Source organism: Bos indicus, chromosome 2 (genome assembly GCF_029378745.1).
Source record: "Bos indicus isolate NIAB-ARS_2022 breed Sahiwal x Tharparkar chromosome 2, NIAB-ARS_B.indTharparkar_mat_pri_1.0, whole genome shotgun sequence".
Classification (NCBI taxonomy): Eukaryota; Metazoa; Chordata; class Mammalia; order Artiodactyla; family Bovidae; genus Bos; species Bos indicus.
In genome coordinates this window covers 30373838-30401549 of record NC_091761.1, presented here as the reverse complement: position 1 = coordinate 30401549, position 27712 = coordinate 30373838, and the positions used below count along the sequence as shown (strand labels likewise).

General features: G+C 38.9%; 1 protein-coding gene across 1 annotated transcript in view; it reads right to left on the bottom strand.

The window, feature by feature from the left end:
• TTC21B (tetratricopeptide repeat domain 21B) overlaps positions 1–27712 on the bottom strand; it is a 97749-nt gene that overhangs the window by 1906 nt on the left and 68131 nt on the right. The window contains exons 23-28 of the mRNA XM_019971684.2: positions 25941–26091; positions 25612–25773; positions 23116–23311; positions 7881–8105; positions 3994–4114; positions 22–89 (exon numbers count right to left, since the gene is read on the bottom strand). Of these exons, the coding sequence (XP_019827243.2) occupies positions 22–89; positions 3994–4114; positions 7881–8105; positions 23116–23311; positions 25612–25773; positions 25941–26091 (923 nt within the window). The remainder of the gene's footprint in view (positions 1–21; positions 90–3993; positions 4115–7880; positions 8106–23115; positions 23312–25611; positions 25774–25940; positions 26092–27712) is intronic.

Sequence of the window (27712 nt, the reverse complement as noted above, 5' to 3'; positions counted from 1 at the left end):
AAATATAAATTTAAGTGTTACCTGGTGACATATGTCAATTGCATCCACATATCTTTTTGCTTTTAAGTAATTAAATGCCAGTTTGTATCCTGTAAAGACAAAACCCCCAGCAATGATATAGTATTATTTATTTATAGAGCACACTGTTAGTATTACCTTTCTTGGCTTCCTCCTTTGTTTATGCTAATATTAGAGAACTCTTAGTGCAGGGTGATGACTGTACCATGATAGAAACGATAAGATAACAGAAGGTGGAGTGATACAAAGGAGAACAGGTACCAAAGAAAATGGAGTTGGAACAAGGGGCCACAGCTGGGCTAGAAGATGGCCGGCCATCCCACAAATATGGTTTTGCAACTTACAGAAAAGTCCCATTTGTTTCAGATTACAATAAAAACTGATCACAGAGCAGTAAGTGATAACACGGCTATTCCTTTACACAGTACTGATGTACTTAACACATCAGGCAAACTGGTTTCTGAGGTTTACATTCTGTTAGGAAAGAGCGTATGTTATTTAAGTAATTACGGAAGTACATGGATGATTTCAAAACTGAGATAAATGCTATGAAATAATGGCACAGGCCAACAGCACTGTAATAAGAGATCTGGGGTGGGTGTCAGGCAATGTGTGAAACCTGAAGGAAGAGGCATAATGTAGGCCAAGGGGGTGGGAAGAAAGAATTCTGTTCGGCAAAGAGAACTGCACATGGAGAGGCCAGTGGTAGAGGGAGACACAGCAGCCAAATGGGCCTGGAGTGCAGGGGGAGCAGAGGGCAGCGCAGCAGCGGGGTGACTCAGAAGGCAGAGGGTTAGTCATTAGATGGCCACGTCAGCCACATGTGATAGTGAAATGGCACACTGCAAGGAGTATTTATTTAAAATCTTTATTTATTTTTGGCTGTACTGGGTCTTACTGTGCACGCGCTTTCTCCAGTAACTGCAGTGGGTGGGCTTTCTCTAGGTGTGATAAGCAGGGGCTGCTCTTTAGTTGTGGTGTGTGGGCTTCTCACTGCGGTGGTTTCTCTTGCTGTGGAGTAAGGTTCTAGGTGCGCGGGCTCAGAAGTTGTGGCGCACGGGCTTAGCTGCCCCACAGCATGTGGAATGTTCCCAGACCAGGGGTTGAACCTGTGTCCTCTGCATTGGCAGGCAGATTCTTAAACAGTTGGACCACCAGGGAAGTCCAAATACTGACATTTTGGAAGAAAGTTTTAATACATTCTTAAATAACTGTTGTTCTATAATAAGAATGCCAATTTCATCTTAGTTTCTTTAGTAGTAAGCAAATAAGGAGATGAAAAAGTAGATTCAATAAATAAGATATAACAGAATGTAAATAATATGTAACTAATAATATATTTTGCTTTACCACTTAAAAATATGAAAAGAACATTTGAATGCTGCTCTTGGACTTTAATCAAAGGACCCCTGAAGAAAATTTTTAGAATTTCAAAACAATGTTTTAGAAGAATTACTGGCTTAATGCAATCATGGTAGCAAGAAGGAAGGAACAGAAATTATCTAAAATTCATAGTATTCAATTCACACACACAAACACACACACAATGAGAAATGTCCAAGATGAAAACAGTATCAGAGAGGTAAACTTGATATCATTAGAAAGGAATTATAAAACAGAATAATAAATAGTTTGTGACATTTAAAAAGGAAAACAACTTAAAGATGTCATGCCAAATATGGAAACTAGAGCCAAAAAAACCTGGACATAACTTTCGGTTTCCGGCTTCCTGACTAGCTTTGAGACCTTAGGCAAGTCACCGGTAGCTGTCAATTTCAAGTTTCTGCATCCAAAAATGGGGAAGATAACCCTGCTAACTCTTAATGTAAATTTAAAGATCAAATTAAATACTTGTGAAATGCTTTAAAAAATTTCAGAGTACCACACAAATAATAATGTTTTGTTTTTTTAACTGTGTAAACACTAAATTAGAAGCACAAAGTTGTCATAATGAAACAAACTTGATAGATCATTTCCTTCAAAAAAAACTTTAGAGAGGAAATGAAGAGCTACACATGGCAAAGAACATGTGTACCAGTTTCATTACACCTGTCAGGCTTCTAAGAATTCAACTCTTTGTGTAACCAGGGGAAAAAAAAAAAAATGGGGGGAGAGAGCCTGAGCTCGTGAAAGCAAGAAAACAAAAACACAGTGTAAACAGCCTAGTGACTGTCACATAACCTGGGAACGACTGTGAAGAGAGAAACATGACTGTGTTCTCCTCGCAGTGGATCTCGGCTCCTTGGTGTCTTTTACAGTGACAGTGCTCAGGCTTGAATTCTATGCAAAGAACACAACTATGATTTTTAGGATTTCCTGACAAATGAAAAAAAATGCATCACGAACTTGGCCAGAAAGGCTGGGAGTATTGGATGCAATGATAATCTTAAAAAAGAAACTGTAAGAATTAATTGACAGCCTCAGAGAAATGTCTTTACAGAGAAATGATTTTAAAGAGAGGTCAGAGGAGCTGATAAAATCACCTATAAAGTTCAAAGAGAACACAATGAAAGAACGAGTGACCTGGACTCTATTTGCTGGTCTTTGAAGGAACAGAATATTTAAATAACTACACTTCTAATTGCATTCCTTCTGGGGAATAAAGCATCGGAATTACATATATTTTAAAGATTTTAAGGAATTTTCATATTACAAGCTGACTTTATTTGTAACATGAACAAAACCTGAGAAGGAAAAATACTGTCTACAAATTAGTTTCTGTGCTCTGAACAAGTCTAGTAAAGTAACAGACCCGAGAAAAAGTAGGGGAAGTCCTGAACTGACAGCAGTAAGTTTAAAGATGACCTATCTGACTGTAGATTAAATCTGAGTCATTACCGTGACACAGATGCTAAAAAGACAGATGTCATCTTGAGTTGAATTATCAACTACTCAATGCCTCATTAAAAAAAAGCTTCATTATACATACAATTCGTTTGTAAATCACACTTAACAATTTTTTCATTTCTAGTAAAACAGATCAGGAGGGACATAGCCAAATATGGCCTTTTCCAAACTTATTTGGCCATGAAATCTAATCTCTTCACAGTCAACTCTCTTTTTTTTTTCCAACTCTCTTTTTTAAAGAAGTAACTATCAGTATCTCACCCAGTATTCCAAAGCAAGTTTGGGAAATGCTATTTGAGAGTTTCCAGGAGACAGCAAGGAGGGTGAAAGACTTGAAAGCAAGTCTTAGGAAGAATGAAAAAGCGCCTGAGAACAGTCTGGAGAGAAACTGAGGAGAGACATGACAGAGTTTGCAATTGAGGGCCCTTATGTATAAGCGGGGAAGAGCTCTGCGGGTTGCTCCAGAGAACAGACAGGGCAGTGTCAATGAAGCTGATCTCAGCTCCACACAAAGAGAAGCTTGGGGGTGAGCTCCCTCACAACGTGGCTGTCAGTGGTCACTAACTATATTCCAGGTGCCGCCCATCTGTTAGGGACCTTGGCGACTAGCCTTCCTCAAACCAAGTCTACCACTGGGACAGGATGATGTTTCCAGATGCTCAGGGGAAAAAAAAAGTTCTGTCGTCAACTTATCGTGGGAAACACGTTCTCTACGTGATATCCACCACAATGCATATTAGGGCTTAGAGTCTTTGAGAAATTCTGCAGTAAAGCAACCAGCAGAACTTGATTTAATGCAATGTTTTTCTCACTTCTTTCACAATGAACACTTTCTCCCACAGTATTACATTTTTCAATTACAGGGTGAAGGGAGACAAAGGGGCAGAATTAGATTAGATGTCCTCTAAAGCCACTGAGGTCGAGTTTGAATCTCAGCAAACTATACCTAATAAGTTAGTAGCTAATAATCTATTAGGAATGTAAAATTTATTTCTCAGGAATGACAAAGGATGTTGGCTGTTAATGCATATCTTGTCCTTAACAAGAAAATCAAATTTATTTAAATGAAGGTTTACACATAAAATCCACGTTTCCGGTGAAAACCTAGTGTTCAAATGTTAAACTCACCTACTGCTGGGTTTGTCTGGTTGCCATGTTTCCATGCTATCTCATAGTTTAAGGCAGCATCCATGTATGCTTGCTCTTTTTCCATAATGTAGCCCATATATTCATAAGCTTTGCAGCATGACTAAAAATAAATACAAGACGTATCAATAGATTAAGCTTGACATCACTAAGATTTTATGGAGTGCTTATGACTATAGAGGTCAATCATATTAACTTATTTAAATGGCCCATAAAACAATGGTTTTCAATCTTGGCTATGCAATCACATCATTTATGGGACTTAAAAAGATTCTGATGCCAAGCCCCTATCCCAAACCTACAGAATCAGGATTTTTGGGTGAGAGGCAAGGACATGTTTTATACATATACTTAACACTTTTTATTACAAATAATTTTAACAGATATAGAAATAACAGTATCGTGGACCCCATGAATCTGTTTCTTTAACAATTAACGCCTAATACTGTCTCACTTCTATCCCATATTTGTCCCTCTGTATTGTCAGATAAAAAGTCCTCAGATACTATAACATTGCATTCATAAATATTTTAGTATACTCTTTAAAATAAGGACTTTCTTTAATCATAATCACAAATTATCATGCCTAAAATATAACAACTCTTTGACATTACCAAATATATAGTCACTATTCAAATTTCAAATAGCCTTAACATAATTTTTTTGTTTGCTTGTCAGGATGAGGAACTAAATAAGGCCCACACACTGTGATTTGAAATGTCCCTAAGCTTCCTTTTGATCTAGAGGTTTCCTCTCTCTCTCTTTCCTTGCAATTAAATGTAGGAAAAATATGAATGTTTATCCTAGAGTTTCTCACAGCCCAGATTTAGCTGAGTGCATCCTTGTGGTAGTTATATAATACATTCCTATGTCATTGATATTTCCTGGAAATTGTATTAGATCTAGAGGTTTGGATCTGATTTTGATTTGAGGGAAAGAGATGAAGCTACTTACTTCATAGATCGCTGCTCTGCCAAGCCACACTGCTCCTCAGGAAAAAGCAAAAATGCACAATGCTGTGTACATGTTTTTAGGTACATGTATACTTGCTATTTTTTCCCAGAATGTTAATTTAAAAAAATTTGAAAAACAGAAAAGTAGGTGTATTAAAACTCATATGTTGTTTGTTATTTTTATATGTTATTTTTCTATTTAGTGGAATTTTACTTTCCTTTAATTCAAGAAGATACACCACTAATATTTTCATGAAAACTATTAACCATTAAAAAATATAAACATGTAATCAGGGTACATACACATTTACCCTTTTGCTTAAGGCTTCAATACAGCTCAGCACAGCACTGTAAGATCCTGTTTCACATTTTGATACTTTTTTATTTAAAAAAAATTGAATTAAATATCATTCATCTTGATTACTGTGATGTACAGAGTGTTTATGTCCCCCTAAATTTATATGCTGAAATCCTAACATCCAATGTGATGGTATTAGGAAGTGAGGCTTTGGGAAGGTTCATTTGGGTGGAGCCCTCCTGAATGGAATTAGTGCCCTTACAAAAGGGAGCCCAGAGAGCTCTCCTACTCTCTTTTCTGCCCTGTGAGGACACAATGAGAACTCAGCAGTCAGCAACAGGCAAGTGGGCCATCACCAGAACCCAATCATGCTGGCACCCTGGTTGTAGACTCCAGCATCTATTAACAAAACTGTGAGAAGAAACTTGTGTTGTTTATAAGCCACCCAGTCTCTGATACTTTGTTAGAGCAGGATCACTTAAGATAATTACATTAAGTGTCCCTTTAAAGTTTGGACCCAGAGTTGAGTGTTTCACTTGTCTCACCCCCAGTCTGACTGTCAGATAGTGTGTTCTTCATTCAGGAGGCACATAATGTCTTGTGATGTTATACCCATTCATTAATTCATAATGGTTGGAAAATAGTGACATTCTATCATTCTTTCCTCATTTCTTCATTATCTGGACAACATCTATAATGAGAAACATCTCCTTTTCCATCATTTCATTTCCCAGCAGTATTATTCACACAGAAAAGGCAGGAGAGATACTTAATTCTTTCCCTTTACTTGCCAGCTTTAGAAATAACATTTTATTAGCATATTTCAATGGTGACCAATTAGGTTTTTTTCCTTTTCTTTTTTATATCTTTGTAAACTCATGGATTTAAACATATTTGGTGTGTTATTCAATGCAGTCATTATTGATGCCTGAAGTGTGTCAACTTTGGCTTGTGGGAGTGTCCTCAAGTTGGCTCTTGAGTCCCTGACATGACTCCAATAATCTCTGATAGTTTCCTTGCCATCTGGTATGACAGGATGGTCTAGTTGCATCTTGTACATTTCCTGCCCCAGATCTGGATGATCTCCATTTTTAAATTACATAATTCAAAGTTTCTAAGCTCCAGTTCCTGAATCTCATGCTTCCCATATGAACATGCCTAAATAACCATCATGTTTAACCTCTAAACCAGCCATCATGTTCAACCATGCAATGTACTGCTGTCTGAGTTCTGGCAAATTGAAATTCTATCTATCAAAATCTTAATTCCCATGAAATCTTACTTACAGAGGTCAGTTATTTGGCACTTTAGATTTTTTAAAGTCTATTAATAAGTATCGTGTTTTCTTAAGGCCAATGTAAATTAAATCACCTGTACAAACCATAAGTTGATAAATGTCTTAAATCTTTCAGTTTTCAAGTCCCTAAAAAAGTAACTTAATAATATTAGGTGATCATGACTTCTCTTTAAAAAACAAATGATCCATTTTGAATTCTAATTGGCTCAAAGAGAATAAAACATAGATTTACTGTGATTAAGATTTTGAAGTAACTGATAAGAATCCATAAAGATAAATACCCTTAAGTTTCTAAGTTGAGCACAATTATTTCTCAGTAAATAGGAACATTCTTAACTTTAAAAAGGTCATAAAAAGACATCCTTTTGGGGGCTATTAAACAGCAAAATGCACTGTTAGTAAAGAGCCTTAAATTCTAAGGACGTGAAGATTTTCAATTTTATACCTCATGATAAGGACATTTTATTAAATCAAATTAAATGCTGAAAAGACTCCCCCCCATAAAATATATTATGCAGAGTGTATTCTAATAATGTGAAAACAACATGCAGCTGCAGTAAATTCATCAGGAGTATTTAATAGGAGGGACAGGCGTCTGCAATTAATGTTCTTCTGCAATTTTCATTAGTTCTGGGATGAGATGGATAATCACAGGCAAATGCTTGACATTCCAAAACACTTTTGATAAGTAGGGCAAACCACAGCTGAAACTTGAAACTGCATACATCTTTATTTTATTTTCAAGGGCAAATAGCTTTTTTTATTATTAATGTTTATATCCTGATTGTGGTAGAAATAAACATTTAATTTCCAAAAACAGAGAAATCCCTAGAAATGGACCAATACACTCTGAAGCCTATTATAGAATGTTTATACAACCAAGGCTAACAATCATTCTTTCCTCCTCAGTCTCCCACCCCATGGGCTTCCCTGGTAGCTCAACTGGTAAAAAATTTGCCTGCAATGCAGGAGACTGGTTCGATTTCTGGGTCGGGAAGATCCCCTGGAGAAGGGACAGGCTACCCACTCTAGTATTCTTGGGCTTCCCTGGTGGCTCAGACAGTAAAGAATCTGCCTACAATGCAGGAGACCTGGGTTCGATCCCTGGGTTGGGAAGATCCCCTGGAGAAGGGCATGGTAACCCACTCCAGTATTCTTGTGTGGAGATCCCCATGGACAGAGGAGCCTGGCAGGCTATAGTCCATAGGGTCACAAAGAGTTGAACACAGCTGGCGTGCTACGATTCATGGGGTCGCAGCAAAGAGTCGGACACGACTGAGCGACTGGACTGAAGTGAACTGAAGCACAGTACAGCACCTACCCTGTTATGCCGCAGGCACCGTTTTATCAGTTCCTCAGCCATGTCGTATTTTGCTGACTGAATATAAATATCAGCAAGCAGCAGCCAACTCCTCTCAAAGTCCTCAGCATCAATAGGATTCCAGTTCATTTTTGCAATCCGCTTCAGCTGATTTCGGGCCCGGGGAGTTTGTTTCAAGATCATATGAGCTGTTGCCATTCCCAAAAGTGCTGGAACATGATCCTTCTGTAAGAAAAAAGACATTTAGACCCCCGGATACACAAACATAAAATGTCTCATGTTTCAAAGGGAAACACATGGAAAGTAGCAAGTGCCACATAATATACGGACTGGCCTGTGGATTCTGTCTCTGGCTTCACTTAAATCCTGTGATATGGTCAGTATTTAGCACATCAACTGACCTCAAGCTGCCAGGAAGAACCATCTGGTCAAGGGAATTCAGCAAGAAGGCAAGTGCCATAACCACACAATTCCAGGCAATAAGGACAACTTGATCTTTAATGGGATTGACTGTTTTGGTTTTGAAATAGAAAAAAAATAAAATTCTATCTGAATGTAGTCCTAATTGCACATGTATCATTCTGGTTCCTTAGTTATTTCACCTGTAAATCAGATAACCAACAGAATGACATACCTGCAAATGATATTCCTTATCTAGACTGACTTCTGTTCCTCCTTTCCCTATCCCTTTTCATTTTATTCAAAAGCCTTTTCTTCCAATAAAGTGTGACCAGTGAAATGTTATTAAGGCATGCAATGAATTAATCACTTGGAAATTATATGAAATAAACTCATGCCTTAAAAGATGCCTTTAGATTTGGACTCTGCAGATCCTTAATAGTGACTATAAGAGAGATGTTATCTTTTTAAAGACAGAGTTCAAAGTTAAAAAATGTCACTCTGTGAAATCAACAAGCTAATAAAAACTGGTATAAAATGGAGAGGGGCTTCCCTAGTGGCTCAGTTGGTAAAGAATCTGCCTGCAGTGCAGAAGACCCGGGTTCAGTCCCTGGGTTGGGAAGATCACCTGGAGAAGGAAATGGCAATCCACTCCAGTGCTCTTGCCTGGAGAATTCCAGCACTTGCCATCTATTCAGAAAATTAACATACCAAAGCAATAATGAGTATGTATCTGATAAAGCTAAAGTGCTTCTTAAATTTCAGCAGAGGGATTATGATGATTTTTTTTTGTATGTGTGTGCACAAATTCGCCAGTTCTTTTTTTTTCCCTTTAACTTAAAAAAAAATTCATTATTATTATTTTTTAACACCACAAACATTTTGTATTGGGTATAGCCGACTAACAATGTTGTGATAGTTTTAGGTGAACAGTGAAGGGACTTAGCCATACATATACATATATCCATAGCTCAGCTGCTAAAGAATCCACCTGTAATGCAGGAGACACTGGTTTAATTCCTGGGTCAGGAAGATCTCCTGGAGAAGGGATAGGCTACCCACTCCAGTATTCTTGGGCTTTCCTGGTGGCTCTGATGGTAAAGAATCTGCCTCCAATGTGGGAGACCTGGGTTTGATCCCTGGGTTGGGAACATCCCTTGGAGGAAGGCATGGCAACCTACTCTAATTTTCTGGCCTGGAAAATCCCCATGGACAGAGAAGCCTGGCAGGCTTCAGTCCATGGGGTTGCAAAGAGTCAGACACGACTGAGCAATTAAGTACATTCTTCCCCAAACCCCTTTCCCATCCAGGCTGGCACATAACATTGAGCAGAGTTCCATGAGCTATACAATAGGCTTTTGTTGGTTATCCATTTTAAATATAGCAGAGTGTACATGACCTTCCCAAAGTCCTTAACTATCATTTCCCCCTCCTGCAACCATGAGTTCATTTCTAATCTGTGAGTCTCTGTTTGGTAAGATCATGTATCATTACTTTTTAGATTCCAGATATAATGGACGTCATATGATTCTTCTTTTCTGTCTGATTCACTGTACTCAGTACAACACTCTCTAGGTCCATCCATGTTGTTGTAAATGGCCTTATTTCATTCAACTGCTGAGTAATATTCCATTGCATATATGTACCACATCTTCTTTATCCGTTCTTCTCTCAATGGATATTTAGGTTGTTTCCATGTCCTGGCTATTGTAAACAGTGCTGCAAAAAACACTGGGGTGCATGTATCTTTTTGGGCCATGTTTTTCTCTAGATATATGCTCAGGAATAGGATTGCAGGGTCATATAGTAGCTGTTTTTAGTTTTTTAAGGAACCTCCATAATGTTCTCCATAGTGGGTGTACCAATTTACATTCCCACCAACAGTGCAGGAGGGTTCCCTTCTCTCCACACGCTCTCCAGCATTTGCGAATTTTTTGATGACAGCCATTCTGACCAGTGTGAGGTGATATCTCACTGTAGTTTTGATTTGCATTTCTCTAATAACTAACAATGTTGAACATCTTTTCATGTGCCTATTGGCCAACTGTATATACTCTTTAGAGAAATGTCTATTCAAGTCTTTGGCCCATTCTTTGGGTTGTTTGCTTTGATGCTATTAAGTGTCATAAGCTGTTTATAAATTTGAGACTAATCCCGCATCAGTCACATCATTTGCAAATATTTTCTCCCAATCTGTGGGCTGTCTTCATTTTCTTTATTGTTTCCTTTGTTACGCAAAAGCTTTCAAGTAGGTCCCACTTATTTTTTCTTTTAATTCCATTATTCTGGGGATGGACTGAAAAAGATATTGCTGTGATTTATGTCAGAGAGTATTCTGCCTATGTTTTCCTCTAATAGATTTAAAATGTCCAGTCCAACATTTAGGTCTTTAATCCATTTTGACTTATTTTTGTGTATGGAGTTAAGGAATAATCTAAGTTCATTTTTTTTTTACATGTGGCTGTCCAGTTTTCCTAGCACCGTTTGTGGAAAAGACTATCTTTCCGACATTGTGTAGTTTTGCCTCCTTTGTTACAGATTAATTAACTACAGGTGCACAGGCTTATTTCTGTTTTTTGGTATGCTGTTCCATTGATCTATACTTCTATTTTTGTGCCAGTACCATACTGTTTTGATGACTGTAGCTTTGTATTATACTCTGAAGTCAGGATGCCTGATTCCTCTAGCTTTATTCTTTCTCAAGATTGCTTTGAATATTTGGGGTCTTTTGTGTCTCCATACAAATTTTGCGACTTTTTTGTTCTATTTCTGTGAAAAATAGCATTGGTAATTTGATAGGGTTTGCACTGACTCTGTTGATTCCCTTGGGTAGCATAGTCATTTTGACAATATTGCTAGTGGAGGTGATAGAATTCCAGTTAAGCTATTCCAAATCCTGAAAGATGATGCTGTGAAAGTGCTGCACTCAATATGCCAGCACATTTGGAAAACTCAGCAGTGGCCACAGGACTGGAGAAGGTCAGTTTTCATTCCAATCCCAAAGAAAGGCAATGCCAAAGAATGCTCAAACTACCACACAATTGCACTCATCTCACACGCTAGTAAAGTAATGCTCAAAATTCTCCAAGCCAGGCTTCAGCAATATGTGAACCGTGAACTTCCTGATATTCAAGCTGGTTTTAGAAAAGGCAGAGGAACCAGAGATCAAATTGCCAACATCCGCTGGATCATGGAAAAAGCAAAAAAGTCCCAGAAAAACATCTATTTCTGCTTATTGACTATTCCAAAGCCTTTGACTGTGTGGATCAAAATAAACTGTGGAAAATTCTGAAAGAGATGGGAATACCAGACCACCTGATCTGCCTCTTGAGAAATCTGTATGCAGGTCAAGGAGCAACAGTTAGACCTGGACATGGAACAACAGACTGGTTCCAAATAGGAAAAGGAGTACGTCAAGGCTGTATATTGTCACCCTGCTTATTTAACTAATATGCAGAGTACATCATGAGAAACACCAGGCTGGATGAAGCACAGCTGGAATCAAGATTGCCAGGAGAAATATCAATAACCTCAGATATGCAGATGACACCACCCTTATGGCAGAAAGTGAAGAAGAACTAAAAGGCCTCTTGATGAAAGTGAAAGTGGAGAGTGAAAAAGTTGGCTTAGAGCTCAACATTCAGAAAATGAAGATCATGGCATCCGGTCCCATCACTTCATGGGAAATAGATGGGGAAACAGTGTCAGACTTTATTTTTTTGGGCTCCAAAATCACTGCAGATGGTGACTGCAGCCATGCAATTAAAAGACGCTTACTCCTTGGAAGGAAAGTTATGACCAACCTAAATAGCATATTCAAAACCAGAGACATTACTTTGTCAACAAAGGTTCGTCTAGTCAAGGCTATGGTTTTTCCTGTGGTCATGTATGGATGTGAGAGTCGGACTGTGAAGAAGGCTGAGCACTGAAGAATTGAAGCTTTTGAACTGTGGTGTTGGAGAAGACTCCTGAGAGTCCCTTGGACTGCAAGGAGATCCAACCAGTCCATTCTGAAGGAGATCAGCCCTGGGATTTCTTTGGAAGGAATGATGCTAAAGCTGAAACTCCAGTACTTTGGCCACCTCATGTGAAGAGCTGACTCATTGGAAAAGACTCTGATGCTGGGAGGGACTGGGTGCAAGAGGAGAAGGGGATGACAGAGGATGAGATGGCTGGATGGCATCACTGACTTGATGGACGTGAGTCTCAGTGAACTCCGGGAATCGGTGATGGACAGGAAGGCCTGGTGTGCTGCGATTCATGGGGTCGCAAAGAGTCGGACAAGACTGACCAACTGATCTGATTCTTCTAATCCATGAACATGGTATATCTTTCCATCTGTTTATGTCTTTTTTGATTTATTTCATCAGCATCTTCTAGTTTTTAGAGTACAGGTCTTTTGTCTCCTTCATCATCAGTTCAGTCGCTTAGTCATATCCAACTCTGTGACCCCATGAACCGCAGCACGGCAGGACACCCTGTCTATCACCAACTGCTGGAGTCTACCCAAACCCATGTCCATTGAGTTGGTGATGCCATCCAACCATCTCATCCTTTGTCTCCTTAGGTAGGCTTATTTCTAGATATTTTATTCTTTTTGATCTAATGGTAAATAGAATTGCTTCTTGAATTTCTCTTTCTGCTCTTTCATTGTTAGTGTATAGAAATGCAACAGATTTCTGTGTATTAATTTTGTAACCTGCAACCTTACCAAATTCATTGATAAGTTCTAGGTGTTTTCTAGTAGCATCTTTAGGGTCTTCTATGTATAGTATCATGTCATCTGCAAATAGTGACAGTTTAACTTCTTCTTTTCCAATCTGGATTACCTTTACTTCTTTTTCTTCTCTAATTGCTGTGGTTAGAACTTCCAAAACTATGTTGAATAAAAATGGTGATGCAGTTCAATACCAGAAAAATGAATCAACCCAAATCAAAAAGTGGGCTGAAGAACTAAACAGACATTTCTCCAAACAAGACATACAGATGGCTAATAAACACATGAAAAGATGCTCAACATTACTCATTATTAGAGAAATGCAAATCAAAACCACAATGAGGCATCATCTCATGCCAGTCAGAATGACTGCCATCAAAAAGTCTACAAACAATAAATAATGGAGAGGGTGTGGAGAAAAGGGAACCCTCTTACACTGTTGGTGGGAATGCAAGCTGGTATGGACTTCCCTGATAGCTCAGTTGGTAAAGAATCTGCCTGCAATGCAGGAGACTTCGGTTCGATTACTGGGTCAGGAAGATCCACTGGAGAAGGGATAGGCTACCCACTCCAGTATTCTTGGGCTTCCCTTGTGGCTCAGCTGGTAAAGAATCTGCCTGCAGTGTGGGAGACTTGGGTTTGCTCCCTGGGTTGGGAAGATCCCCTGAAGAAGGGAAAGGTTACCCCTCCATTATTCTGGCCTGGAAAATTCCATGCACTGTCCATGGGGTCACAGAGTTGGACATGACTGAGCGACTTTCACTTTCACTTCACTTTTCACAGCCACTATGGAGAACAGTGTAGAGATTCCTTAAAAAAACTGGAAATAGACCTGCCATACGACCCAGCAATCCCACTGCTGGGTGTACACATGAGGAAACCAGAACTGAAAGAGACACACGTACCCCAATATTCACTGCAGCACTGTTTACAATAGCTAAGACATGGAAGCAACCTAGATGTCCATTGGCAGATGAATGGATAAGCAAGTTGCGGTACATATACACAATGGAGTATTACTCAGCTATAAAAAGAGTGCATTTGAGTCAGTTCCAGTGAGGTGGATGAAACTGGACCCATTATACAGAGTGAAGTAGGTCAGAAAGAGAAACATCAATACAGTATATTAACACATACATATGGAATTTAGAAAGATGGTAATGATGATTCTATATGCAAGACAGCAAAAGACAGATGTAAAGAACAGACTTTTGGACTATGTGGGAGAAGGCGAGGGTGGGATGATTTGAGAGAACAGCACTAAGACATGTATATTACTGTATGTAAAATAGATGACCAGTGCAAGTTAGATGCATGAAGGAGGGTACTCAAAGTCAGTGCTCTGGGACAACCCAGAGGGATGGGGTGGGGAGGGGGGTGGGAGGGGGGGTTCAGGATCGGGGGGACACATGTGCACCCGTGGCTGATTCATGTTGATGTATGGCAAAAAAAATCACAATATTGTAAATTAATTATCCTCCAATTAAAATAAGCTAGTTAATTTTTTAAAAAGTGGTGAGAGGGGACATCCATGTCTTGTCCTGATCTTGGAATGCTTTCAGCTTTTCATCACTGAGTATGATGCTGGCTGTAGGTTTGTCATATATGGCCTTCTTAATGTTGATGTATGTACCCTCTATGCCCACTTTATGGAGAGTATTTTTTATCATAAATGGGTGCTGAACTTTGTCAAAAGCCTTTTCTGCATCTATTGAGATGATCATATGGTTTTTATTCTTCAATTTGATGATATAGTGTACCACACTGATTGATTTGCAGATATTGAAAAATCCTTGCATCCCTGGGATGAATCCTACTTATCATGGTGTATGATCTTTTAATGTATTGTTGGATATGGACTGCTAGTATTTTGTTGAGAATTTCTACATCTATGTCCATCAGTGATACTGGCTTGTAATTTTCTTTTATTGTGGTATCTTTGGTTTTGCTAACAGGGTGATGGTGGCTTCATAAAATGAGTTGGGAAGTTTTCCTCTGAGACTTTTTGGAACAGTTCAGAAGCATAGGTGTCAACTCTTCTCTAAATTCACCTGTGAAGCTGTCAGGTCCTGGATTTTTGTTTGTTGGGAGGTTTTTAAGCACAGTGTCAATTTCAGGGCTGGTGATTGGTTTGTTCACATTTTCTATTTCTTCCTGGTTCAGTCTAGGGAGACTGCCTTTCTAAGAATTTGTCCATTTCTTCCCGGTTATCCATTTTGTTGGCATACAGTTATTCACAGTAGTCTCTTATGATTCTTGGTATTTCTGTGGAGTCAACTGTAACTTCTCCTTTTTCATTTCTAATTTTACTGATTTGAGTCCTCTTCCTGTTTTTCTTGATGAGTCTGGCTAAAGGTTTATCAATCTTGTTTATCTTTCCAAAGAACCAGCTTTTAGTTTAATTGAATTTTGCAATTGTTGTTTTTCTATTTCATTTATTTCTGCTCTCATCTTTATGATTTCCCTCCTTTTATTAACTTTAGGTTTTGTGTTTCTTCTTTCTCTAGTTGTTTTAGGCGAAAGGTTAGGTTGTTTACTTGAGATTTTTCTTGTTTGAGGTTAAGACTGTATTGGTATAAACTTCCCTCTTACAACTGCTTTGCTGCATCCCTTAAGTTTTGGACCACTGGCCTTTCATTTTCACTTGTCTCGTTTTTTTGTTTTTTTTCATTTCCTCTGATTTCTCCAGTGATCCAGTGGTTGTTTAGTAGCATATTGTTTATCCACCACCTCTTTGTGTTTCTTAAGAGTTTTTTTTTTTTAATTGTAGTTTATTTCTAATCTCATAGCATTGTGATCAGAAAAGATGTTTGATATGATTTTGATTTTCTTAAATTTACCAAGGCTCGCGTTATAGCCCAATATGTGCTCAATCCTGGAGAATGTTCTGCATACACTTGAGAAAAATGTGTAGTCTGCTGCTTTTGGATAGAATGCTCTATAAATATCAGTTAAGTCCAACTTGTGAAAAGTATCATTTTAAGGCCTGTGTTTCCTTACCGATATTCTGTTTGGATGATCTGTCCATTGGTAAAAGTGGGGTATTGAAGTCCCCCACTATTATTGTGTTACTGTCAATTTCTCCCTGTATGTGTTAGTATTCGGCTTACATATTGAGGTGCTCCTATGCTGGGTGTCAATTGAGAAATTGGCTGATAACCTTATGGGTTTTTCCTTGGATTTGTCTTTTTTCGCTTGTTGCTTTTAATAATTTATCTTTGTCTTTAATTTTTGTCAGTTTGATTATCATGTGCCTTGGTGTGTTTGTTCCTTCTTGGGTATATTCTATCTTGGACTCCCTATTCTTCCTGGACATGGTTGACTCCAAAATACTGGAGTTTCAGTTTCAGCATCAGTCCTTCCAATGAATATTCAGGGTTGATTTCCTTGAGGATTGACTGGTTTGATCTCCATGCTCTTCAAGGAACTCTCAAAGACTCTTCATAAGTCGCACAGTTTGAAAGCATCAATTCTTTGGTGCTCAGCCTTCTTTATGGTCTAATTCTCACAGTGGTCTGTACATGACCACTGGAAAAACCATAGCTTTGATTACATAGACCTTTGTCAGCAAAGTGATGTCTCTGCTTTTTAATACACTGTTTAGGTTTGTCGTAGCTTTTCTTCCAGAGCAAGCATCTTAATTTCATGACTGCAGTCACAGTTTACAGCGATCTTGGAGACACTGATGTATAGAACAGTCTTATGGACTCTATGGGAGAGGGAGAGGGTGGGAAGATTTGGGAGAATGGCATTGAAACATGTAAAATATCATGTATGGAACGAGATGCCAGTCCAGGTTCGATGCACGATACTGGATGCTTGGGGCTAGAGCACTGGGACGACCCAGAAGGATGGTATGGGGAGGGAGGAGGGAGGAGGGTTCAGGATGGGGAACACATGTATACCTGTGGCGGATTCATTTTGATATTTGGCAAAACTAATACAATTATGTAAAGTTTAAAAATAAAATAAAATAAATAAAAAAAAGAATTTCTCACCATAAAAAAAAAAAAAAAAAAACCTCTGTCACCGTTTCCATTGTTTCCCCTTCTATTTGCCATAAAGTGATGGGACCAGATGTCATGATGTTAGTTTTTTGCATGTTGAGTTTTAAGCTAGGTTTTTTTTTTAAGCCACTGTCCTCTTTCACCTTCATCAAGAGGCTCTTTAGTTCCTCTTCACTTTCTGCCATGAGGGTGGTGTCATCTGCATATCTGAGATTGTTTCTCCAGGCAATCTTGATTCTAGCTTGTGCTTCATCCACCCCAGTATTTCACATGATGTACTCTACATATAAGTTAAATAAACAGGGTGACAATATATAGCCTTGGTGTACTCCTTTCCCAATTTTGAACCAGTCCATTGTTCCATGTCTGATTCTATGTGCTGCTTTTGTCTTGCATACAGGATTCTCAGGAGGCAGGTAAAGTAGTGTGGTATTCCTAGCTCTTTAAGAATGTTCCACAGTCTGTTGTGATCCACACAGTCAAAGGTTTTAACATAGTCAAATGAAGCAGAAGTAGATGTTTTTCTGGAATTCTCTTTTTCTATGATCCAGCAGATGCTGGCAATTTGATCTCTGGTTCCTCTGCCTTTTCTAAATCCAGCTTGTATATCTGGAAGTTCTCAGTTCATGTACTGTTGAAGCCTAGCTTGAAGGTTTTTGAGCATTACCTTACTAGCATGTGAAATGAGTGCAACTGTGGTAGTTTGAATATTCTTTGGGATTGAAATGAAAACAGACCTTTTCCAGTACCATGGCCACTGCTGAGTTTTCCAAATAGCTGGTACATTGATGCAGCACTTTAACACCATTGTCTTTCAGGATTTTAAACAGCTCTGCTGGAATTCCTTCACCTTCACTAATTTTGTTCACAGTAATGCTTCCTAAGGCCCACTTAGCTTCACACTCTAGGAATGTCTGGCTCTAGGTGAGTAACCACACAATCGTGGTTATCTTAATGACCTTAATTTGGTCATTAAGACCTTTTTCTGTACAGTTCTTCTGTGTATTCCTGCCAGCTCTTCTTAATGTCTTCTGCTTCTGTTAGGTCCTTACGGTTTCTGTTCTTTATTGTGCCCATCTTTGCATGAAATGTTCCCTTGGTATGACTAATCTTTTTGAAGAGGTCTCTAGTCTTTCCCATTCTATTGTTTTCCTCTATTTCTCTGCATTGTTCACTTCTTTTATCTCTCCCTGCTATTCTTTGGAACTCTGCATTCAGATGGGTGCATATTTTCCTGTCTCCTTTGCCTTTCGCTCCTCTTCTTTTCTCAGCTATTTATAAGGCCTCCTCAGGCAACCATTTTGCCTTGTTGCATTTCTTTTTCTTGGGAATGGTTTTGGTTACCACCTCCTGTACAATGTTATGAACCTCCATAGTTCTTCAGACACTCTCTGTTAAAGTTCCAATGTGTAATTTGTTCTAATTAAGGAGTGACAGAAAGGGTTTTATTTGAATGCCAAATATAACCAATTTGGTAAGGATTTTGAAGACATGTGGGATGTTATTAATTATTGAACTGTACCCTTATCCCAGGTGGGCTAGGTAGGAAAGTATAATAAATAAAGGCTTAATATGTATTTGTCTGTCAAATCCTAGGACAGCTCACAAAGAGAGGGGTCCTGAAAAAATGCCCAGATCTATTCACATACTAAAAATATCCAACACTATACATTTAAAGTGAGCTCCCTGATTTAAAATTTACATACCTTGAGTTTAATTAGAATTAATCAATTCCTCACAGCTTGATCACTCCTGGGTGAACTGAAGAATGGTTTTTAATACTGCACACCTGCATTCCAACCCCTGCACTGGACCCATGATACTTTTTCTGGTGGAGACATCCTAAGATGTTCTCTCTCAGGATATCTGTACCACCTTCTCTCTCTCTGTCCCTCGAAAGTGCAACAACTTTATAGCACAAAAGGCGCTATAGCTCTGTTATAAATGATGTACCTTTATAGTTCAAGATGAGGGAAAGAAAGGAAGTGGACCGTTTCAGCTTGGGTTTAATGCATCTTCCACTCTTTCCTCTCATGTCTTCCTGTCACATCCGTTTTTCAATCAATCTGAATGCCACACAGGGCTGCGGATATACCCTATGCTTCACGGCCTCCCTGCCTTTGTTCACGTTTTCCCCTTAACTTAGAATATACTTCTTCCATCTCTGCCTGTGAAAATGCAGTTTATCCTGGTTTTTCTTATATCATAACTTCCTCCACAGAAAAGGTCTCTCAGCTCTCCTTATACTGTCCCCTACAGCACTTTTATTTGCAACTTTAGAACAGAATGTAACAGATCTTGCTTTACATTACAGTCAGTATGCTTGTCTCTTCTTTGGTAGGTTATGAGAAACTTGAAGACAGGAACTATATGTGGCTTCTCTTTGTGAGTCTATGCTTAGCACCCACTGGTTACTCAATGAATATTCATTATATTTAATATATAGAGCCTATGAGTTAAAAGGGAAAAATGCCAAGATAAAATTCACTTATGAAACTTCAATTCATACATCAGTCTTTGGACAGTGTGCTCAGCAAGCAGATCTGAGGACAGAATATTACTAATCACACATTTAGAATGACAAAACATGGGGCAGTCTCACCAAAACAAAAAAACTGGCACAGTCTTTCTAGGAAACAGCTGTGATATCACTTAGTGCTTTCAGGGTTCTCTCTTAAGCCTCACAGTTCAAAACCACCTTACACGGCAGAACGTTACTTCACAACATTCAGTAGCTGACACCTTACTTGAAATGGTGCTTCATCATGTTCTTACAGATTGTCTTAGATATAGGACAGTCCTATTTCTGGATCAGCTGCTGTCATCCATCTGCTCCCGCACAGTCAATTCTACTGAGCACAACCCCTGAGAACACTCTGAATGCCAGCAGAAGCTCGGCATGAGGGTGGAACTGTGTAGCTGCTGCCTTGCTGTTTTGTTCCCAGGAGGGCTGAGGGTGGTGGTCAAGTGCCACCAAGGATACCTGCACCCAAGTACCAACAGGAGCTGTAGGTGTTCCAAAGCCCTCCAGGGTCCTGAGAGGCAGGGGAAGGGGTCAGCAAAGGGTTTTGGTTTATTGTTGTCACTGTGATCTTTGAACCAGAAGAAAATACAGCAAAATTCTGTATATCCTCTGAGAGGCCCCAAATTACTAGTCTTTCATGGTGGAAGAACATAACTAGTGTATACTTAGAACTAGCTATGACCAACTGTTGATGGAGCTGTTGTTTAGTCACTAAGTCATGTACGACTCTTTGTGACCCCATGGACTATAGCCCACTAGGCTCCTCTGTCCATGAGATTTCCCAGGCAAGAATACGGGAGTGGGTTGCCATTTCCTTCTCCAGGGCGTCTTCCTGAACCAGGGATCGAACCCATGTCTTCTGCATTCCAGGGAACTCCATTGATGGAATGGGTACTTAGGACTCTTTCCTTAATAACAAGTAACTGGACAGTAGAGCACTGTATGAGAGAAGGGAAAATAGATGGCCCAGAGGGTAACAAGGGTGGTGGATTTGAATGGGGTGAAAAGAGAGCCTTTGATCTAACAATAAAATTCATTATTGTTAAATATTATTATTACTGCTTCAGGGGGTGATAACAGTCTTGCTAAAGAATAGTAGTATTATTTGCATGACTGAATTACAAGTTGTCCGTACTGATCTCATTTAGTCCTTAGAGCTGGAAAAATTTCAGGTTCACATAAGTGAAAAGGAGATATCAAGGCACTCAGGTATTTATTTTCACTTAGTAGGTTAACCTAGGCTATACCTATAACATAGATGATAAAACCATTCCCTTGGGAATTAATTTTGGCCCTCCTGCAGAATTTGCCTTCTCTAGAACTCACCATTGTAATAGAAATAAATATAACAACACATTTGAATACAGAATTCCAAAGAATAGCAAGGAGAGATAAGAAAGCCTTTCTTCAGTGATCAATGCAAAGAAATAGTAGAAAACAATAAAATGGGAAAGACTAGAGATCTCTTCAAGAAAATTAGAGATTCCAAGGGAACTTTTCATACAAAGATGAGCACAATAAAGGACAGAAATGGTATGGACCTAACAGAAGAAGAAGATATTAAGAAGAGATGGCAAGAATACACAGAAGAACTATACAAAAAAGATCTTCATGACCCAGATACTCACGATGGTGTGATCACTCACCTAGAGCCAGACATCCTCAATGTGAAGTCAAGTGGGCCTCAGAAAGCATCACTACGAACAGAGTGGAGGTGATGGAATTCCAGTAGAGCTATTTCAAATCCTAAAAGATGATGCTGTGAAAGTGCTGCACTCAATATGCCAGCAAATTTGGAAAACTCAGCAGTGGCCACAGGACTGGAGAAGGTCAGTTTTCATTCCAATCCCAAAGAAAGGCAATGCCAAAGAATGCTCAAACTACCACACAATTGCACGCATCTCACACACTAGTAAAGTAATGCTCAAAATTCTCCAAGCCAGGCTTCAACAGTATGTGAACCATGAATTTCCAGATGTTCAAGCTGAACTTAGAAAAGGCAGAGGAACCAGAGATCAAATTGCCAACACTGGCTGGATCATCAAAAAAGCAAGAGAGTTCCAGAAAAACATCTGCTTTATTACTATGCCAAAGCTTTTGAGTATGTGGATCACAACAAACTATGGAGAATTCTAAAAGAGATGGGAATACCAGACCACCTGACATGCCTTCTGAGAAATCTGTATGCAGGTCAAGAAGCAACAATTAGAACTGGACATGGAATAATAGACTGGTTCCATTCAGGAAAGGAGTACATCAAGGCTGTATATTGTTCACCCTGCTTATTTAACGTATATGCAGAGTACATCATGAGAAATGCTGGACTGGATGAAGCACAAGCTGGAATCAAGATTGCCAGGAGAAATATCAATAACCTCAGATATGCAGATGACACCACCCTTATGGCAGAAAGTGAAGAGCAACTAAAGAGCCTCTTGATGAAAGTGAAAGAGTGAAAAAGTTGGTTTAAAACTCAACAGTAAGAAAACTAAGATCATGGCATCCAGTCCCATCACTTCATGGCAAATAGACAGAGAAACAGTGGCTGACTTTACTTTTGGGGGCTCCAAAATCACTTCAGATGGTGACTGCAGCCATGAAATTAAAAGATTCTTGCTCCTTGGAAGAAAAGTTATGACCAACCTAGACAGCATATTACAAAGCAAAGACATTACTTTGCCAACAAAGGTCTGTCTAGTTAAAGCTATGGCTTTTCCAGTAGTCATGTATGGATGTGAGAGTTGGACTAGAAAGAAAGCTGAGCGCCAAAGAATTGATGCTTTTGAACTGTGGTGTTGGAGAAGACTCTTGAGAATCCCTTGGACAGCAAGGAGATCCAACCAGTCCATCCTAAAGGAAATCAGTCCTGAATATTCACTGGAAGAACTGATGTTAAAGCTGAAACTCCAATACCTTGGCCACCTGATGTGAAGAACTGACTCATTTGAAAAGACCTGGATGCTGGGAAAGACTGAGGGTGGGAGGAAAAGGGGATGACAGAGGATGAGATGGTTGGATGGCATCACTAAGTCAATGGACATGAGTTTGAGTGAACTCTGGGAGTTGGTGATGGACAGGGAGGCTTGGCGTGCTGCAGTCCATGGGGTCACAAAGAGTTGGACACGACTGAGTGACTGAACTGAACTGATAACAACACATAAGCATGTAACAATGCCTCCTCTGAAAACAAAGGTGCCTGATGGAAAATCATACCAAACTGTATACCTAATTTTTAATAATTGTAAATAATGAAGTCAACCTTCAGAAAATAAACAACTAATAAAAACATGTATTTTTACACTACCAAGGAAAGGTATTGGTGGAGTACACGGTAAAGAATCTGCCTGCAATGTGGAAGACCTGGGTTTGATCCCTGGGTTGGGAAGGTTCCCCCGGAGGAGGGCATGGCAACCCACTGCAGTATTCTTGACTGGCAACCCACTGCAGTATTCTTGACTGGAGAATCCCCACGGACAGAGGAGCCTGGCAGGCTACAGTTCATGGGGTTGCAAAGAGCTGGACACAACTATGCGACTGAACACAGCAAGGAAAGGTAACATGTGAAGTTGAAAAAGGAAATCTACTAACCTCAGATGCTGCTATTTCGGTGAAGGTATTCAGTGCCTGCTCCACATTAGATTTCTGTTTGGTGGCCATCAGGCAATAGTTTTCCATTATGCGAAGCTGTACTTGACCCTGAACAGTCTGAGGTTTTAGTTCTTTAAGGAGCTTTTCTGCTGTTCTCACTGCTAACTGCACAGACTCTTGCTTCTCAGTTGAATTACTGTATACAATTAAAAATAAATCTGTTAATATCTACTACTCATGAAACAAAATTCATTGAGATTAGAATGAGCTCGAGGGTACACTGGTTTCTACTTTTCTCACCAATTTAAAACTAATCCTATTGAAGAACGTCACTTATTCTTTTCTAATATAAATTAAAGCACAGTTAGTTTAAAAAAAACAAAACTAACATAGCTTCAATCAAACATCATTAGACATTTATTCACTTTAAATTGAAAACAAAAACTGGATACTATCTACCTGTGGTAAGTGTATTCATTTCACTAATACAAAACTGAATTCAGGATAAGTAGAATCATCCAATTATCAAATAGCATATTTGCTCAGAAAATGAAAAAAAAAAGACTATAAAATACTGTAAATCAACTGTACTTCAATTTTAAAAAATTAATCTTTAAAAAGGAGGGAGCAGAAAGTTACTATGTTAAAGTTCTTACTATGTGCCAAGCACTGTATTACTTCATTCAATCAATGTTGAATCCATTTTATATATGAGAAAACCAAGGCTCCAATAGAGAAAGTATTAATTTTCCAAAGGTCACATATCTATATTAAACCTAGGATTTGAATCTAAGTTTGCAGACATATAAAGTGTACTTAATTTTCCTCTCCCTGTTGCCTATTAGACTTTTAAGAAAAGAAATTCTGTATTTGTCAAAAGGTTGTACATTTTAAGTGCAATAACAATTTGTGCAATAGCAATTTTCTTATATACTGACCCACACCTGAATATAATGTATTAGTAAATCAATTAACAAAAGGAAATTAAATTCTCAAAGCCTAATAATCACTGGGCTTCCCTGGTGGCTCAGAGGTTAAAGCGTCTGCCTGCAATGCGGGAGACCAGGGTTCGATCCCTGGGTCAGGAAGATCTGGAGAAGGAAGTGGCAACCCACTCCAGTATTCTTGCCTGGAGAATCCCATGGAGGGAGGAGTCTGGTACGCTACAGTCCACAAGGTTGCAAAGAGTCAGACACGACTGAGCTACTTCACTTTCACTTTCACTAATCACTGAAGCCACTGATCTTCTCAGGCTTTTCTTTTACCTTCTCTAAAAGATTTTACACTGTTGGTAACCTTCTCCCAAGCTCCTCTTCTTTGTTTTTTGTTAAGATTACAGTTTTCCTTCTCTCCCCACCAAAGTCATTGTCCTTTCCTTACCTCTCTTCCTCCTCCAATCTCCTTGAATGTTAGCACACCCCAAATTTAGGTCTTAGACTTCCGTTACTGCATTCTACTTGAAAACAGGTCATTCATGGGGTCCCGACTACCCACTCAGCACTGGTCCCCCAAATCTGTAACTCCAGCTGTGACTTCCCTTTTGAGTTCTATATTCTGAGTTTGGTGTTTTCAACCCATGGCTGAAGATTTCCATGTGGACAGCCTTTAGTTGCATAACAACAGCAGGATACTTTAACCTTTCTAAAACAAACAAAAAATAAAAATGCCTCTCCCTTACTGTAAATCCTTTAGTGGGCCTCTATAATCCAAGCCTTCAAAGTTGTCACTGACACATGTCAGCAACTGGGTCCTGTTTTCTCCCACTCCTCTATGCAGCTTCCCCTGACTGCTATGATTTCTATGAATTCCTCCAACACTTAACATCAATTTAACCCATTTCTGTTTTGTTGGAGAGTGAATGGTTTCAGATACTGTCTTGCCTACCAGGTCAATCGCATGTTCCTGGAGGCAGAAACCGTCTCTTCTATTCCCTTTACATCCTTACGCTGCCCTCCTGCCTTCCACAAACACACACTGACAGAAACACAGCTCCTGGCCAGGGCTGCACCACAAGGCTCGCAGCAGGTGGCTGAGGCCAGGTAGGACTCAACCTAAAGCTTGCCTCCACTGTATTCTAACTCCATCACACTAGACAGGTTAACTCTGAGCTTTTTCACAATGCTGTAATAGGGAATAAATATTAATAAGACAGTGTGTTAATAAAGTATAGAGCACAGGGTTTGGTAGATAGCTATCATGTTAGGAAGTTACTGTTATGTGGGCAATTTTTTCCTAAGTAATCAAACTCTACAATTCATCCCATTTTTTACAGAGTAATTGGGGGGCTGTCTTTAATAACATCTATTCTGATTTAGGAAACCTATAAGCATTTCATACTTGTTTCAGAGAAGAGTTATTCCAGCTGATTTATTCACTAAACTTTCATTAGTGCTCTCCTGGAATTTAGTTCTCCTTATAAAACACCCTTGCTTATTTGCCCCTAACAAGTGTTTTTTGTTTTTTTTTTTAAAGTGTATCTTGTCAACTACTACTCACCCCAGATCTGCATCCAGATTTTCAAATACTTCGCCTCCAACAGTTTCATTATCTGGATTCAAACAGATTTCTATCATATTATAAAGGGCATTTTGGCCCCAGTCACTGTCTTTCCGAGCTTTATTAAAATGTCGAAGGGCATCATTTGGTTCTCCAGTATACCTTGTTACATGTTAAAAAAAAAAAAAAAAGCATTACTTATTTCAATCACTACAAACTTTAAATCATTTATAATTTATTTAGTAAATAAAACTATCACTTTAAAATGCAGAAATTTTGTAATTGAATGAGAAAAACATTATATAGAGTTTATTTGCTAACAAATTTACCAAAGATATAATCCTTTACAGTACTGAAATCCTGGCTCCAGTTTTGCTCTGGAGTTACGTTTCTCAGCCATTAAGAAAAATCGTGGAACATCTTCAAGTTTTCCACATCTTCTTAAGAAATCAATTAAACGAGATAACGTCATATAATTATCTAGAAACAAAGAACATTTTGGTTATGGAAAACATTTTACAGCTTTTGTTTTGATGGTTGAAATCTTACTTTATTAAAGTATAGTTTGCTTCAAATGAAGTGCAATTTAAATATAAATAAAAGAAGTACCTTAGGGGTTATAAGTCCCTAAAGAGACTGTATGGACAGTGGATGATTTCTCAAACAATAAAGCTGGGGTTGGTCTGGTCACAGTGAGAGAATGTTCATTATAGGCAAATCTATAAAATGCATATTCGTTGTGACTTACTTTTCAGTCATTATTCCTGGGACCATAAACCTTCTAGAAAGAAACAGCCTCTGCACAATCTAAACTCTTAGAAGTACAATTCAGGAGGATCCATTTGATTGCACAGGACAAGTCTGTCTCTGAGATCTGCTTTCTGACTTCTGCTTCTGAGGTGGTACTAGTGGTAAAGAACCTGCCTGCCAATGCAGGAGAAGTAAGAGATGTGGGTTCGATCCTTGGGTCAGGAAGGTACCCTGTCGAAGGGCATGGCAACCTACTTCAGTATTCTTGCTTGGAGAATCCCATGGACAGTGGAGCCTGGTAGGTTATAGTCCATAGGGTTGCACAGAGTCGGAAATGAACGAAGCGACTTAACAGGCAGGCAGCTAGGAAGCAGGTATCTTGCTGCTGCTGCTAAGTCGCTTCAGTTGTGTCCGACTCTGTGCGACCCCATAGACGGCAGCCCACCAGGCTCCCCCGTCCCTGAGATTCTCCAGGCAAGAACACTGGAGTGGGTTGCCATTTCCTTCTCCAATGCATGAAAGTGAGAAGTGAAAGTGAAGTCGCTCAGTCGTGTCCGACTCTTAGCGACCCCATGGACTGCAGCCCACCAGGCTCCTCCATCCATGGGATTTTCCAGGCAAGAGTACTGGAGAACATCTTAATGATAACGTTTAGGGTGGGCAATTAGGAATTTTACTCCAGACGTGCCTTAATGTGTATACGTACCTGAAACACTAGATACCCACTTGCCATATTATAACCTTAACATATTAATCCCAGTATTTTAATCCTATTTTATCTTCTTCTAAGGAAAAAGAGTTAGGTATTTAGTCTTGGGTATAATTTTCTGGCAGGCTCTGCCAGAAATTAAATCTATTCAGTCCTTTCTAATCACTAAAATACTAAATTTTGAGAATCATTTTAATACCTGTTTTTTAAGATTATAAAAACAATGCATGGACACTTCAGAAAATTTGGAAAACTATAGAAAAGTATAAAGGAGAAAAATAATCCCTCATATTCCCACCAACTAGAGATTACCACATTTTGGTACATTTCCTATCTTTATGAGTGGAAATCAATTTATAAATATTTAAATGCAAACAAATATGTTGCTTACATATATAAAAGTTAGAGTCATGTTTGGGATTCTGATTCTGACTCAACATTGTATAGTAAACATTTCCTGTCATAAAATGATCTTCAAAAACATTTTAGTCACTGTACTCTTGTCTATCACACTGATGGCTCACACTTTATTTCTGTATAGTTATATTTTTTAGATATTGGATCTTATAAGTATCTGTTAGCACAGGACGCATGGTAGGGATTTATAAAATTCCTTATTTATATAAGCTTTTCTGATCACTT